We start from the raw sequence: 16220 nt of genomic DNA, 5'->3' as shown, positions 1-16220 counted from the left end.
ATAATATATAGGGATCATATATAGGAATGGTCTTGGAGGAGACACGTACGTGAGATTAGAAGTGGTTGGGGTGCTTTATTTATCTAATCATCTAGCGAAAAGTCTGCATTTTCTCCACCCCTGTATTAGCTCATAGATGTAGACGACGCTTTTGGAAATGCCTGGTAGCCAGGGGACAGCATGATTTTTTTTTTTTTTGGTACAACAGCGGCTCACATGCAACCCAAATAAAGCTGCTGAAGTGATGAACCGCAAAGAGGACAACTAATCAACAACACTATTCACCTCTCTGTAGACATGTGTGATCTGATAGGAGCCACACTCTTTCAGAAGTCTACAGATATCGTGGAGCAGTAGCCTTCCACTAGTAGCACATCTCCGACCCGAACCCACTTGATCACTTCTAGTGTCAAAATGCATCTTTTCTAATAAAATTATGTTTCAAATAAGACATCATCTCTCTCTCTCTCTCTCTCTCTCTCTCTCTCTCTCTCTCTCTCTCTCTCTCTACTATCACGCTGCCAATTGTTCGGGCGGTCATTGATGGTTTCTGTGTCTTCTTTTGCACCCGAATGCCATCGGTATGCAAGATCCAAGAAAAATTATACACCTTGGCCGACGTCCCTGCGTTGGTCCATACTTGGGGTTGGGCCCTTGCATGCATGCAGCCAACTTGGGATGGGTGGCCCACCATGCCTGTTTTTGTCCAAGTATAAATAATTTGATTGCATTCTCCCTATAGTCTCCCTCAAGGGAGCCAGGTATAGCCATGCCAAAACTAAGCCTTTCTTCTGTTTTCTAAATAAGGAAGCATTGCCCATGCACATGGAGTAGTAGTCTTTAGAATTAATTACTGGAATTAGAAGATAAATTGAAGGCCAGGAAGCCAGTGTTATTTCGGCATAGCATTCTAACCTAATTGTCGTAAAACTAAAAGGACAATGGAGAGATGCAATTCTTTAACCAAAACATTAATTGAACACTTGTTAACAAATGTTTATGGCCGATTGAATTCTTAGTACTCTCAACAACAAATATCCTCAATAAAATTAGTGGGTTTCCCTGTCTTTTTCTATTCAAAAAAAAAATCGGCAGCCAATGATTTTCCTCCTTCTGAATCATTTAGAGCCTGTTTGGATTTTCCTTCTAAACTCAACAAGTCTTTATTTTATTTTATCTGCACAGAATTCGGGCTTAACCCACTCCAAAGTTATTCCTAGATATTTTATAAATATATACCTAACACATTGTATAATTTTGCGATTTTGCTGATTTTACTGTCTCAATCCACAGACAGTACTGTCTAATTATCTAAACAGACTCTTAATATATTTAAAAAGATGGGATCACAGACAGTAACTAATTACGAGCTCACATATGGATTAAACTACCTAGTAGTGATAATTACAGTGCAAACTTCACTCCGTAACTACCAATAATAGAGTCCGCAAGAAGCTCCATAGTAAGAATGCAACTATTGGTTGGGGTATTTTTTTTCTAAGGAAAACTTTATCAGATGGCACCACAATCATGCATCTTATACATAGACGTGGCCATGTAACATCTACATGTCATGCGTGGCCACCAATCAATGTGCATTACCTACCACATGAATTACACCAACTTGGTCATGCCATATGGCATGGAGCTTTTCGGGACCATGCTATTCGGCCTCATAGCATTTCTCGAATAATGGGTTATATTCCGAAATATATTCCACTTTTGAGTCTTCCTTCTCTTGCATAATGGGACAGCTGAGGAAGGGACCAGGATATCAACTCTGCACTCAATTATTTTGTTTGGGATAATGCCCATAAATAGCCATTGATTTGCCGAGAAATCAACGAGACTTCTTCACACCATAATCATTAGCAGTAAGCATTATATTTAGTTCAACCTCTTCCATGGCTGAAGGGCAAACCAAGCCCACCAACCTTGCAAACCAAGAGGCCGGTGACGTGAAGAACAAAGTGGAGGAGGTCGCGGCTCCACCAAAAACTCAGACACCAGAAGAGGAGAGTTCGGCTGGCGAGAAGCCAGAGGCAGAAGGAGCTAAGGGTCCCTCCGAGCACAAATTTCAGACGAGTATTTTGTCTCTGTAATTTAGCACAGCAGCTAAGCTTGTCCAGGTTTTATCATGCACCAAGTGACATGTAATAATGCGTGTGGAATAAGTTGAGCTGCTCTAAGGTGGTCTTGTTCCGTGTGTCCGTGAGAAAAGGTCTATCTGAGGTGATCTGTGGTGAGTACAAATGGAGGTGTGTGTTTGTCTTCTTGCCTTGAGTGTGCTTTATGTATGAAGTGTATCTAAATTTATGTGGGGTTGTTGCCCGTTTCCTTTTTCTTCCTTTATCATCCCCTTTATGACTTAAAGAGTGACTGATAAAGTCACTGTTACACGAGACATTTTTTTATTCTGGTGGATTTGGCTTGGATCCTAAAGTTTTGAGCAAATAAGTAGTAGACTCTTTTGCTGGACATATGACTGTTCTATATCACTGCAGTGTTAGAGACCGAGTTAGACAGCATAGTCTCATAGTCTCACATTGACGAATAAAAAAAGGTACCACATAGGTTTATTAGCCCGAGCCATCCCTTCTTCCAATAGCTTAAGTTTTTGTATTGTTGAATCCATGGTAAATAGTATCAGAGCCGTCACAATGTTTAGTAGTCATAGAAGTCCCTCACTGAGTTACCGAGGTCGTGGAGGATCCAGTAGGTTGCCTAAGATCTAGGCCATGAATGTCTCTTCTCTCTCAAGTAGAAGTCAACCATGAGGAGGACTTTAAAATTGTCATAACCTCACATTGACTAATAAAAAAAATGTCACATAAGTTTATATGAATCCTACTGTTTTCAAGAGCTTAAGTTTTTGGATTGCCGGACTATGACAATAAGTAGACTTGTGCTAAGTTCTTGATGAGTTACAGACCTCCTATACAAGTAGGCACTCTTTCTACCTTAGTTTCTTGGATACCTGCAGCTCTTCGTACACACGCATAACCCACTTCTTTCTCATGGATATCTGGTCATTTTGCCTCTTTTTCTCTTTCCTGGACGCATGATCTTCCTTTCTGACCCCCTTTATGTTGTTGGTATAGGCAGATAAGGGTGGCCGTGGTTTTTCTCTTTTTTTTTTTCGCTAAGGGGGGTGGCCGTGTGTTTGATAGAGTTTTTGTAAAACTCCTCTCTTACCAAAAAAAGGACCAACGTAGCGGAAACAAGATTAAGCATCAATTTAGCTATTGATTTTATACTTAATAATTAAAGAATTGCTTTTAAGATAATAAAAGAAAAAATTAAGAATACTCCAGTCGCATCCATCTATTTAGTAACTGGCGGTTCTGAATTAGATTTTTGGACAATGCATCCCACAATCATGAACAAATAATAGATCTGCTCTCTGTTTTCTCAAAAAAACAAAAACAAAACTACGCCACTGTAAATGCCTTGATTGAGATAATAATAGCTAACATATTTTAAGTGCATCATACCAGACAATATAATATACTGCTTAAAACCAGTACTTAAACCAAGATTAAATCTATCAACAAGGATTCACTGCTTGGATCAATATATAGAAATACAAAAACGAACAGATTTGGATTTGAAGCATACCAGAACACACACACCAAGAGGCCACTCCAGCTATCAAGAGATTTGGGGTCTCCTTCCAGTCAGCAGCCAACTGATTTGAAATCAAAAAAGACATCCACAACGAACTTGCTATTGGAAAAGAAATGAACCTCAAACATTCTTTCATGCATAAATGAAAATACAGATCAAACATATAAAGGCAATACCAACACAATTTGATACCTGGTAATTAGAAGTTTACAAATTCTAGTCCTCTTATAAATGCAAAGACAGGAATATAGAGTCCAAATATGGCAGCCTCAGATAAAAAAGAAACCTTCTAAAACCTCAAAATTTAACTAAAACAAGCATAGAATATAGATCTGCTAAGAACAATTAATCTTCCTCCTCCCCCTCATTCTCCGCGATATTGAAGTATCGCAGTTCATAAATATTGCGATCCTTGTTGGATGCAATCACTCGAAGCCAATCCCGCACATTGTGCTTCTTCAGGTATTTCTTCGTCAAGTACTTCAAATACCTTTGTGGAGAAAAAATGCTGAATCAGACACAAGGATTATGAAGACTCGAGAACTTTATTGATAAATTCTAGTTTACTAAAACAAAATGAAACTTTGGAAAAGTACTGAGCAAAGTACTATAGCAGATAAACGAAATTATACAAGATTTTCAAAAACAAGGGATAACTAACAGTAATTCTTGACTTAAATATGTCTATTCTCCTTCAAAATATATTAATAAAGGCAAAATAGTATGTTATGGGTCTAAAAAGAAATGGTAGTTTGTTACCATTCTGTAGCAATACCTGAAAGCTTCAAGCCTTTAGGAGGATTTAGCATCACCTTCAATTCTCGAGTAGATTATGTCTTTGGATACTTTAGTGTCAAATTTGCCAACTCAACTATTACAAGTTCAACCTTGAAGGCTGAAAACTGGTTTAAGTTCAACCTTGAAGGATGAAAACTGGTTTAAGTTCAACCTTGAAGAATGAAAACTGATTTAAGTTCAACCTCGAAGCACAGAAACCCACTCTTTTCTCCGATACATCATTTTGCCCAAAGTCCCAGTCTCAACTCTCCCCTTATGCAAAATCTGATCTACTTTTGAAACAAGGACTCTGGATTCTGACACTCTCTCCGCATTAGCTGCATATCATTTTATCACAGAATATTGATAATTTCATATGATGATGACGATATCTTCCTCAACCTCCTTTTCTTACAATAGCAGGCTAGAAAGATGAATATAAAGCTATATAACTCATAGTTAGACATGGCCTCTCTAAGAACAAGGAAAAAATACATGAATAAAGTATTCATTTATTCATGCAGCCCACTCACAGATCAATGTGCCATATCATCAGTCTCAGAAATACCAAAAAAAATCACATGATTCCAAAGGAATCAGATAGAAATGATCCAAACCTTTTCCATCCAATTCATGTAAGATTTTATCTAATTAACAGGACAACCTCAACCCGAAAGAACCTGCTCCTTCAGAATTTCTCAACCATATCAACTGCCATCCTATTAGGAAGTAGGTTCCAACCAAAAACTTTAAAAATACAAAAACACAAGCTTAGATCATATTAGCTACACATGATGACCAATAACACAATGACAGAATTTTTAATTATACTGTCGTTATGCGACCGAAAATTTTCAGCTCATAATTTCCAATTACATATATCCATCACTTTCATGATTGAAATTACCCGTGTCAACAGGTTTATTCAGCAAAGCGTGCTGAAATTCGTAACTTCCAGTGGAATGTAATTCATGCAAAACAAAAAAAACCCTCAAACAACAGAGAGTTAGAACAATACTGTGGCCAATTTAGAGAATAACAACAACAATAATAATAACAGAAACAAAGTAGGATTTTGGGATCTCTATAAGCACTTGCAAATCACCCCAAAATAACCCAAATCAGAAACAAATATCAATCCTGTCAAACAAAGGTAGATCCACCAAAAGGTTAAAACATTAATATTTACGTAGAAAGAACGAATCTAAGGTAAACCCTAAAGCCGATAAGCTTTACACTAAGTTAAACCGATCCAAAACAAAAAGATGTTCTAGAAAAGAGAGCGCGATCGAGATCGAGATCGAGATCGAGATCGAGATCGAGAGGGAGAGGAGACATTTGAAGGGGGGGATTACCGCTTGGAGAAGGGGCCCTCGGAGGTAACGGTGATCTTGGATTTGTCGCCGGTAACGGTGACCTGGTCTCCTAGGACGCCGGCCTTGCCTCCGGCAACCTTGATGCGCTCCTGAAGGAACTTCTCGAGGGAGGCGATATCCATGATCTTGTCCTCCACCGGCTTCGAGCAGTCAATCGTGAACGTCGACCCCTTCTTCTTCCCTCCCTTCGCCGCCGCCCCGCTCGCCCCGCGACTCATCTTCTCCCCTTCTCTTCCTCTCCGGACCTCGGCGGCGCTACGTTCAGAGTAAGGGTTAGGGCTAGGGTTTTCAGAAAAGAAAACGGAATCCCAGTGGCGGCTCCTATTTAAACCATAGAATGATAGGATGTCCCGCAGGAACTGGGAGATCAGATGCGTTTATGCTCCGTCCAACTCCCTTTGGACCGGTCTAGCCTAACTCGTTGGGTTTCATACATCAAGTGGAGGTTGAGCAGGCCTAATTTGCCTGCCATTTGGATTTGCAACTCATAAGTTATTTTTCTCCTAGTAATTGCAATACTATTTAGGATCTATTTGGCAATTTCTACATAATTAAGCTGAAAATTCTATCGAATTTATAGATTGAGCTATCCATTTAAGCGTATCAACCAAACTCCATTCAGCCTAAATCTCGTAGGAAGAAGAAAAAATAGGTCTTTTTTTTTCCTTTCTGCAGCCCAAAAGCTAAAATCTAGGTTGCGTTCAGACAGTTCTTAGAAAATGCAAGGTAGATGAATCAACATATTCGATTTCTATAGAATTTTTAGTCTACCTATAAGAATATTCAAACATGCCTTGAATATTCACACAATTTTATCTAGAATAATTAGGAATACATTTTTAAAAAATTGAACCCAGAATCTCTGGCATGAGTGAAAAATAAATCCGCAAGGGTAAGTCTTTGTTCACATCAAGATACCCATCTTAAAAGGTGCAAAAGGTGAAGAAAAGAGATTGAGCGCATGTCGAGATTAATTAGATATTCATCGGTACGACATCTCTAGTTTGCTTATTTTTAGTTCTCGAATAAATTGCGTTGAGAATGTATTCAACTATATATCATTATGCAACTTATTTATGATTTAGCCAACCAATAAGCAGCAGACTAGTAATCATGGGCTTGAGCCCATGGTTTGCAACCCCAAATCACAAGAACTTCACAAGATCTTGGCCTTTTGCAAAAATAATGTATCATTTACAAAGTATTGAGAGCAGAGTTAGAGCAGGCCTAACTTGCCATCAGATTTTTTATAAACCAGTATTGATTTTTACTAGAAGATCTTTTCAGCCACAAAAGGAACTCAATCTATTAGAGAAGCGATTCATGCAATCAGAACAACATTTGAAGGTTGACCAAGACACAAGGCGAAAAGAAATGAGGAAAAGAACATTTACTTTCTGACGTTTGAATTAAAGGAGGAAAAGACCAATATTTTTGAACAAAAATCAAAACAGCTTTGTTGTGCCTTAACTAAGAGTATAAAAGTGCCATCCTCTGTGTTATCCCAAGTTCGAATCAAGCCTTCTACTCTGCATATGGATGTTCTTTGTTCAGATTTCATGGCTCAATTATAACAACACACACACACACACAAAATAAAAAGAGGAAAAAGAAAGAATGACGATTCAAAGAGAAGAAACTTGTTTTGATATGAAAGAGATAAACCTTGTCAAGAAATGATATACTGCCTTAGCACAGCAAGGCTAAGAAACAATCCCAAAGATGATAAGATCTATAATCACATTAATTTGACTTGGCCCATGTTTTATCTAAGTCTTAAATGCTACATTCTGTTCTCTCTCTATCTCACACGCGCACACTGCACACACACAAGGAAGAAAGGTTCCTCCAACCCAAAAATAATTATCGATTCATGAAGAGAAAACATATTTACATCATACGGATGTAAAAATTTAAAAAAAAAAAAAAACAAACAAAAGAGGTGAGTTATAAGAATAAGATTGTTGGAGAGAGAAGAACAGAAGTGTCGCCAACTTGATAATATCCCATGTTTGAAGGCAAGAGGAGAAGGTTGAGTCTGATTGATGCAGTCTGTACTAGGAAGAAGATTTTGAGGATTTGCTTGTGGGATGAGTGCTTCCAAGCAAAAATCCCGTGTTTCTGTTTCTCTCCAACTATTCTGCAAGGAGTATGTTTTGAAGCCTGAACTCCAATCGAGTTAAGATCGAATTTTGCAAGAATGCATCCATTTTATCAGACTTCAGCTGATCTATTCATTACCTGCAACAATTAGTCTGAAGACAATGCAAAACTTACCCCCTTAAATCTGGACTTAATCCAAATTTTCAAATCCACCAAGAGGATAAGTCAGATTTAAGTCTGAATCTTAGATTAGGAGCTAATTTGATTCAGGTTCAGTATCTAGATGGCCCGACGCTCAAGTTCCAGGTATGCTACATTTCTGTTTTTTTTTTTCTGCACGCTTTTGCATCTTAGGAAACTTCATCTTTGGGACTTACCAGATGCTTTAGTTTACTAGTGGGAATCTACAAATAGAAGTGTACATTCAGTAGGAAGCATCACCAATGGTTCCCCCTCCACATGTTAAATGAAAAATTCCTGACATGTTGAAATGAATAAAAAATCTTTCCTTCAATACAATAGGAAAAGGAATTTGAGATGAAGACTATGGCATGACCAAGTTTCTGTGGGCTTTAAGCATCTAAGATAGATTGGCCGAAGCTTCCAAGTTTGGAGAGAGGATCCAAGTTCGTACCCCATACAAAAAAATTTCGTCGGTAGACAAGGAGAGGTATCTTCTATGTCATACCAATGGAACAAGGGAGTCCAGCAAAGCTGTGGAGCCGATAGATTTGCCCATGCTTGTATGATCTGGTGGAGGGAGCGCCTTCTATGTTGTCGAGCTCTCAGAAAAAAAAAAAAAACACAACAAATTAGAAGACATGGCTTGCAGGATGAGTTATTGCAAGTATAAAGGGTTCATCTTGTGGTATAACATTCGGCTCCAGTACACCATTAAGTTTCTAATATGCTGCAAGCTAAAATATCACTGCATTGGCTAGCCTATTGGAGCAGGCCTCAAAGAAACAAACTAGATTGCAAAAGGTTTTCTGATTAGTTGTCAGTAGCTTGAGTAAGATTTGCAAAATCTAGATGGCTTAATCTCCATGTCTTTGTTGTCCTTCTTACATCCATTCTGTGAATAATGTTGCCTTTAATCTCCAACAGTTACCCACACAGCATGTGTATCTATGTAAGCACTTCATTAAAGCACAAGCGGTTCTGCAATCCACTCAAAAGCAAAAAAGAAAATTCATACAAATCCATCTCTTAGCCATCAGGGTAAAGATAGCACCATGTTCATAATTCAACATATAATAATTATCAATTGTTTCCATCAACAAACAATATATCCCTTGTGTTTAGTGCATCCCACATAATCGCACTTTTTGATTTTGACAAAAATTATATTTATGCATTGAATACTAAATGATTTTAAAGCCATAGTCATTAGTCTAAGGATATCCACGACACAAGTCACTCATGGCAGGCCTGCTCATTCTAACTGAAAAAACTACATCAATGGTGTCCATGTCCCATGAAATTGGATGGTAGATTCAATGCATGAAGCAAGGAAGAAAGTGGCAGCCAAGTATCTTCAATCTTTTTGCGGGTGTGCTAAGAATTGATTTGCATATTTATCCACCTTCGATTCTTTTGAATGGTCATAGTACTCAACCACTGCAGCTCCAGCCAAGGCAGCCAGGGTAAGAGCCTGAGCATGCAGCCTGCAAGACAAATTTATCAGGTGTAAGTCTGAACGTTGAGGCCAAAGTTTATTATTGGTACACATGCTAGAAGACCTTGACAAGATCTTAATAGAATTTATATGATTCAACAGACAGAATATTTTACCTAATTTGAGAATTGAGAATTGAGAATTTATCATGCAGCTTTCAAGCTTTATAATTACATGTTCAGTTTAGAATAGCATAGCTTCCATACTTGCTACAGTTAGAGAGAGAGAGAGTAAAATAATCACAGAAAGAGAAATCAGATCAAAATGTCACTGGCCCCTTAAGAAACCAACGTGTGATGTCATCTGAAGGCCGCATCTGGGAGAATACTAATTTACTCGGTGAAAAATAAAATCAAGTACTTATCATACTTTTAATGGGATGAATCATGAATCCCATGGGCTGAAGGTTACAAGTAACAATGTGAACAAACTGAACTTTGAGCACCATAAATCTTCTTGTACCATTCCATTCCCATTGATATCAAGAACCTTAAATAGCCGTAAGTCCCAAGTGCCGATAGAAATCAGCTATAAAGCAGTGGGTGTACACAGACTCAACAATTGAATGAAATGAATTGGCTCTGATGCATAGCTTGTATCTTAGAAAGCTTTGCTGAACAAATGATAATGCTCAATGAATAACATGTATCATGTGTTGAAGACGCTATAATCATTCAATCATTTGCATAATAATTTATTTTCTTAATATGAGATTAAAAGGCGCATATAAAGATGGGCTTCCGTTGCAATAGCAAATATAGGGTGTTTGTGGCCAAATTTACAGCCTTAGGATGCTGACTATATGTTTCATTTCTCCAAATAAAATCAGCCTCCATGACTTAGCAGCCCACGGGAGGTTGATGAACTCATTTGAGTATTGGAATCCCCTTATCACTTTTATTAAATGCGAAAAAAGAAAAAAGAGACCAAAAAATCTATTGCTCAAATCCAGCTATCACTCACTCGAAACTGTTTAGGGATCATAACTAATCATATGACCTTGATCCTCCCCATGAGATTTCTATGTCAAAGCAAGGAATAATGGGAGGAACCCTTAAAATATCATGCCTGTGATAATACCAAAGAACAAACTTATATGCTGGACAGTTGAGCTGTTTCACTCTCCACAAGGCCCAGTCCAAAACGTTAATCTGAAAACAGAACCATAGGCATTTAGATGCATCAAGCATATTGTGCAGAACTGGAATTCAAGTATGACAATATTCTTCTTGCCTCAAATAGACCAGAATATGGCCCATGATATCTTTCCTGGATGCCAAACTATGCATTAATGTAATTCTTGCACATCCTAAAAGCAATGTAACTACCATTGTCATCTCATCAGGTCCATAGGTCATGATATTAGCTTCAAAGTCTATGTCCACAAAAGATTTTAAGTATTGGTTGGAGTTTGCAAACCATAACCCCATCACAAAGCCAGAGACGTCTTGAAAGAAAATAAACTATATACAGTGGAAAACATATCACAGAGCTTCATGTATAGATAAACCCACTGACTTTTGTATCATGCATCAATGACCTGTATAACCAATCTAATTGAACTCAGTTTGTCACCTTATTTGTCAATGAATCTGGCCTAGAAGATTCAAACCAAATTTTGTATAGATTAATTCCATCAGACAATTAAACAAAAAAACTAAAAAAGACCGAAAGGATATTTGCTAGCCTAGAAATTGTGTAGTCCACTCACATGCCTAATCGAAATTGCCTCTCTAAATTTGACTAGGATTGGAATTGAGCCAAGCCAGGCTAGGCCACACACCTGCCTGAGCTGCCCTGAAAAATTTTTCAAGCTCCGTGCTGGGCTTAGTCCTAATTTTTTTTTTAAATACCGGCCCAAGAGCAAACCCAACATGAAGCCCAGTCAGGCTCAGCTCAAATAGGTCTATTTGGGCCGAAAGGCTAGGCCCAATCCGAATTAGCCTAATTGACCCGAAATTTTTGGCTTGATTAGTCCAACATGCCTAGGCCTGACCCAACTGACTATTGGAAAAAGATCCTAATAATGAATTTGGGTCAGGCTCGGCCCAGTTCCGTACTCAGGTTGGGCCAAGCATTAACCTGAGCCCGGCTCAAAATTTATCCAAGGGCTATTTTTAGGCTCAAGCCCGACCAGAATAGTCTTGAAACCGGCCCAAGGTTTGACCAAAGCCAAGCCAACCCTGGCCCATTTCAGCATGAGATCAATGATGCAATGGTAAATGGTATAAAGGCCGAAAATAATGGTCATCTTTGTAGCCCTATAAGGATTAATAGGAAAAAATAAAAGACAAAGTGTTAAGATTGTTTTGTGTTTTTCAATAAAAATTTAAAAAACTAAATAGGAAATTAGTTGCATGATTATGGGCTTCTTGGGTGCTCTTGGATGTATAGATAGGTGATTTCGAGAAATAGTTCCCCTAAATGGATTTTTTTCTAGAAGACAGAAAGGTGCATAGACACACCAACTAATACAAAAGGCCATAAGGTTCCTATCTAGCTTCCAATGAGAAGCAAATCTGTGTGAGCGATACATTTCATACCATAGGATGGAAAGGTAAAGAAGAAAACAGATAGTCCGATGGTAGGCCTAGCTTAGACCTAGATCTAACATGCTTGCACAGCCAACTTTGCTCAACCTGCTTAGTCTGAAGGGCAGGCAGGCACAAGTGCAGACTTTAGCTTCAAAGCAAAAACACATGGCCATGAATGGAAGATTAAATTTAGTAGAAAACCTACAATGAAAGATCTTTTTCTTTTCTAGTACCAAATTATGAAACTAGGCAATACAAAGAAACAATATAGCTGTACCCATTGTTATGAATCCACTGTAAAGCATAAACGTAAAAACTGACACATCTTCTTGAAAACAAGCAGCAAACTGAAAATGAAAATCCTTTAGAACACAAAATGCTCTCTTTTCATCATGTTCAATTTGCCTTCTCAACTAGCTCCACAGGGACAAGGTTTTCAATACTACATTATATCACCAATGCGTAAAGTCTGCCACTCAATAAAACCTAGTTCAAATTACACTCCCAGCCTCTACTGTGCTTGCTCTCCTTTCATAACAAGTCAAATGAATAATGCTTCTGCATCTAATAATTCCTTCCATCCATGTTTTATTTCTTGGACTTCTTAGTTGTTCTCTTCCTCAATGATCTCATCTATAGCCCTAATCAGCCATATAATAACACGAATTCCTCACATCAAAACAAGTTAGCTTTAATTTATCTTCCTCCCTTTAAGCATCTTTGCTTGCTATGAAACAGGTAAAAATTGAAAAATCAGCACTTGTAGTAAGGACTAAGGAATATCTGCAACAAAACTTTAGCTGTGCTTGCGCTTTCATGGTACATACACAGATTAAAAGTGCATGACTGGGCCTTTCCTTGTTGATTTTGGTACAGGATTGTTCTCTAATTTATTATCTTGGTGCAAACATTTGGTAAAACTCCAGCAGTCTAACCTCACAACTCATATGCAAAGTTCCAAACGTCTGCATGAGGTTTCATCTCAGACATTTAACTACAGCATTTTCAATTCTAGTCTCAATAGTTTCATTAAAAAAAAAGAATAATTCAAGAGAAAACATATATAACATTATTTTAGAATACATAGAATTGCATGGAACTTTTGGGTGTGTCACATAATTTTGGTGGTCATTACCAGTCAACTTATCAAAATGGTTTCAAAAATAAAAATGCAAAATGATTAGAAAAACAGAAAAAATAAAGATGATCATTCTTTGATGAGAATCTTAACAAATAATAGCAAAAGCATCCTACTTGTTACAAAATATATTCCTTACATATTGAAGGGATCTTGCACAAATTCTAAGGTCTACAACATCTTTCTTAGCTTCCATACAGTTGCAATACTGATAGCAATTTCTCCATAGATCTATGTGTTTCTTAAATGCCTGGAATCCCAACATTAAAGTGCTTTTAGATATATTAGAATATGATTTTAACATCAGAAACATGGTTCAAAACAACTGATGAAATTCCTGAACTATGGACAGTTTGAATTGCTTTTGGGATAAAGTTGTTCCATTTCACCCAAAATGGCAAATATTAGCTGAAAATGAAGAAACTTTGAAACTGTGGTCAATATTAGATACTGGTTAATTTTGATCCATTCCACTCAAAATGGACTGTTTTTAGACAACTTAAATAATCACTATAGCATTATTTCATGTACACCTACATAGTCTACTCTTTTCAGATACACTTGCAAACCGAGGCAAAGTGGTTGCTCATGAACCCTATGAAAAAAACCTCTAACTCTGTTTTCATCTCAAAATATGCAGTAATATCCTCACAGATTCTTTTTGGCCAAATCATTTTGTCACATACATGATCCTATAGTAAAAGCATATTCAATCATAATAGGGGATATCTCGTGACAAATGATTGTAGGATTTCACTACTTTTCCACATATGCAAGACTTTGCACTCGATACCCAGTGCTTTAATTTCATATGACCATTTAACATTTGCATTCCTAAATCTTCATACTTTGGCATACAGCATGGGCATTATTAATCCTAAAACATTGATTGGACTCATGCACAACAGGAAAGGAAGGTTTTACCATCATATTAGAAGTGTTAAAACAAGTGATAACTTCCTCATTTGCATTGCTATGATATAGCTCAGATTACCAAAGGCATGGTTTAGAAAAGTTTAGCAGATCCATTGGTGGTAAATGATGCTACATCCATAATAGCATCCTTTTGATCTAGCATTTAGTTGCTTTTAGGTTCAAATTAGAAACATAATGCTATAACCTATACCAATATTTAAAGGAGAGGCACCAATGCAAAAAAAAAGTAAGGAATGATAGAGGACACGTGCACCATAGTAAGGAATGATAGAGGACACATGCAAAAAAAGTAAGGAATGATAAAATTAATATTGTTGCTTATTAAAGTGGTAATTAACACAGAAAAGAAGTAGGAAGACAAACATGAGTTATGCCCCATCGTTCAGATGATTTCCCACAGTGCAAAGGATGAAGGTACCAACTAAAAAGATGGACAGACACACGCAGCATGCAACACAGTAATGAAACTGAATAATAATTGGGCTATTTGTATCTCCAAGATACCCCTATTGTTCAAATGACTTGTAAGACTAAATGGACCAAAGTTACAAATACTATCACTAACAAATGTTAGTGCACTGGAGAAGAACATAAAAATGTTATTAAAAAAAGTAACAACCAAAGAGCATCGGTTCTCCTAGAATCAATTCTTTTCCTTTATAATTAAGAATGTCAATTGAAGCACAGAATTCTATTTGTAGTGATCAATTTCTTATTTTTCTTGCAAGTTCACTGCAAGCATCACATCATAACATGACTGCAGGTATTTTACATCATCCTCCATAACTAAAAACTCCTTCCTGTGCTAAATTATAATGATGCAACCAAGAGTTACTAATCCCGGAACCCTTAAACATCAAAGTATGAAAACTGCTTCTAACTAGAAAGCTTCACGAAGGAAATTATAATCTAATCTTAGAAGAACTAACCTAAGCGCTGAACTACCATCTACATAACTCTGAAATTTAATCATTCGATCAATACTCAAAAATCTGATCTCGTCACCCCACCCCTGACCCAAAAAAAAACTCCACCTTCGAACCACACACACACACACACAAAAAAAAAAACAAAAACCATTTTCTTAATAAAAATAATCCTAGAAAAACAAATGAGAAATGCATCTAGCGATCCCGTCAGACCTCGACATCAGAAACCCAACAATTTTTCGTATATTTCACGCTAGAAAACAACAATATAATCGCCATTAGATCATAGCAGGACAAATTTTTAAAAAATTGAATAACAAATAGTTTCCCTTGGGGAAAAGGGTTTTTTTTCCAAGACGAACCTCGCGTGGATGATCTTGACGCTGGTTTTCATGTTAGGTTGAGACCAGTTGTAGGCGATCGAACTCCCGATTCCGCTGAGCCAAAGGCATCCTTTTTCCCCCAAAACAAGACCCACATAACACCAAAGAAAGGAAATCAAATCAGAAACCCTGATCAACCAAATTCCGAAAAACTAAACGAAAAGAAATCCGAAAAAGGGGAAGGGAGAGATCCGAAGAATTACCTACAGTGCGCAGCTTGTGCTCCACGACCCACTTCCTCATGGACTCCAACGTGCTCGGACTCTCCGCCATTGCTGGTTCCGGTTCGCGTCGTTTCCCTTTTCTTTTCTGTTTTTTCGCCCAAACACGAAAAGAAGAGAGAGAGAGAGAGAGAGAGATACGGCAAGGGAAAAGAAAGCTCGGCGAGCTATTTATAGTTTGGAGCGATGGTGGCTAACGTGCGCGTCTCCCAACCGCGTGGATTTGACGGTGGTGATGCGGTTAACCTGGACCGACGGCGTGTTTCAAAAAAAAAGAAAAACGTGGGCGGGTAGAACATTGGAAGGGCTCGGCTTTGGACTTAGAATTCCAGTGCCTAGATGACACGGTTCCGTGTAAATAAGAGAGAGACACGTGGGCTGTAGTGAGTGGTCTAGTTGTGGACAATCCGTATGGTTGGTAATGCAGCGTATCCGTCGGCCCCATCAACATCCATCCACAGAAGTCGCGTCTGGCGTTCGCATGCTTGCCTTTGCGACGGGCACGGGGCGGTCTGCTG

At 37.9% G+C, this 16220-nt stretch overlaps 2 protein-coding genes across 2 annotated transcripts; both read right to left on the bottom strand.

The window, feature by feature from the left end:
• Window positions 1–3741: 3741 nt before the first annotated feature.
• Window positions 3742–6130, bottom strand: LOC103719720 (60S ribosomal protein L22-2-like). The gene is made up of 2 exons (XM_008809094.3): window positions 5760–6130; window positions 3742–4117 (listed from the first exon to the last, which is right to left on the bottom strand). The coding sequence occupies exons 1-2, from the start codon at window positions 5996–5998 to the stop codon at window positions 3973–3975; spliced, it is 384 nt and encodes a 127-aa protein (XP_008807316.1). The 5' UTR covers window positions 5999–6130; the 3' UTR covers window positions 3742–3972.
• Window positions 6131–9092: 2962 nt separating this feature from the next.
• Window positions 9093–15856, bottom strand: LOC103719721. Its single transcript, XM_008809095.3, has 3 exons — window positions 15685–15856; window positions 15461–15551; window positions 9093–9550 (listed from the first exon to the last, which is right to left on the bottom strand). Exons 1-3 carry the CDS (start codon window positions 15752–15754, stop codon window positions 9421–9423), a joined length of 291 nt encoding a protein of 96 aa, XP_008807317.1. The 5' UTR covers window positions 15755–15856; the 3' UTR covers window positions 9093–9420.
• Between the last annotated feature and the right edge of the window lie 364 nt (window positions 15857–16220).

This window comes from Phoenix dactylifera, unplaced genomic scaffold, assembly GCF_009389715.1.
Source record: "Phoenix dactylifera cultivar Barhee BC4 unplaced genomic scaffold, palm_55x_up_171113_PBpolish2nd_filt_p 000311F, whole genome shotgun sequence".
In the NCBI taxonomy this organism is placed as follows: domain Eukaryota; kingdom Viridiplantae; phylum Streptophyta; class Magnoliopsida; order Arecales; family Arecaceae; genus Phoenix; species Phoenix dactylifera.
This window is presented reverse-complemented; position numbering and strand designations above follow the sequence as displayed.

What these genes read in the sequence shown, in the direction of transcription:
- LOC103719720 (XM_008809094.3), bottom strand. Translation starts at nt 5,998, where the DNA reads ATGAGTCGCGGGGCGAGCGGGGCGGCGGCGAAGGGAGGGAAGAAGAAG. An exon ending in GAGGGCCCCTTCTCCAAGCG is followed by an intron (nt 4,118 to 5,759) that starts GTAATCCCCCCC and finishes TTCTCCACAAAG; the next exon opens with GTATTTGAAGTACTTGACGA.
- LOC103719721 (XM_008809095.3), bottom strand. Translation starts at nt 15,754, where the DNA reads ATGGCGGAGAGTCCGAGCACGTTGGAGTCCATGAGGAAGTGGGTCGTG. An exon ending in GCACAAGCTGCGCACTGTAG is followed by an intron (nt 15,552 to 15,684) that starts GTAATTCTTCGG and finishes TGGGGGAAAAAG; the next exon opens with GATGCCTTTGGCTCAGCGGA. An exon ending in GTCAAGATCATCCACGCGAG is followed by an intron (nt 9,551 to 15,460) that starts GTTCGTCTTGGA and finishes TTTGTCTTGCAG; the next exon opens with GCTGCATGCTCAGGCTCTTA.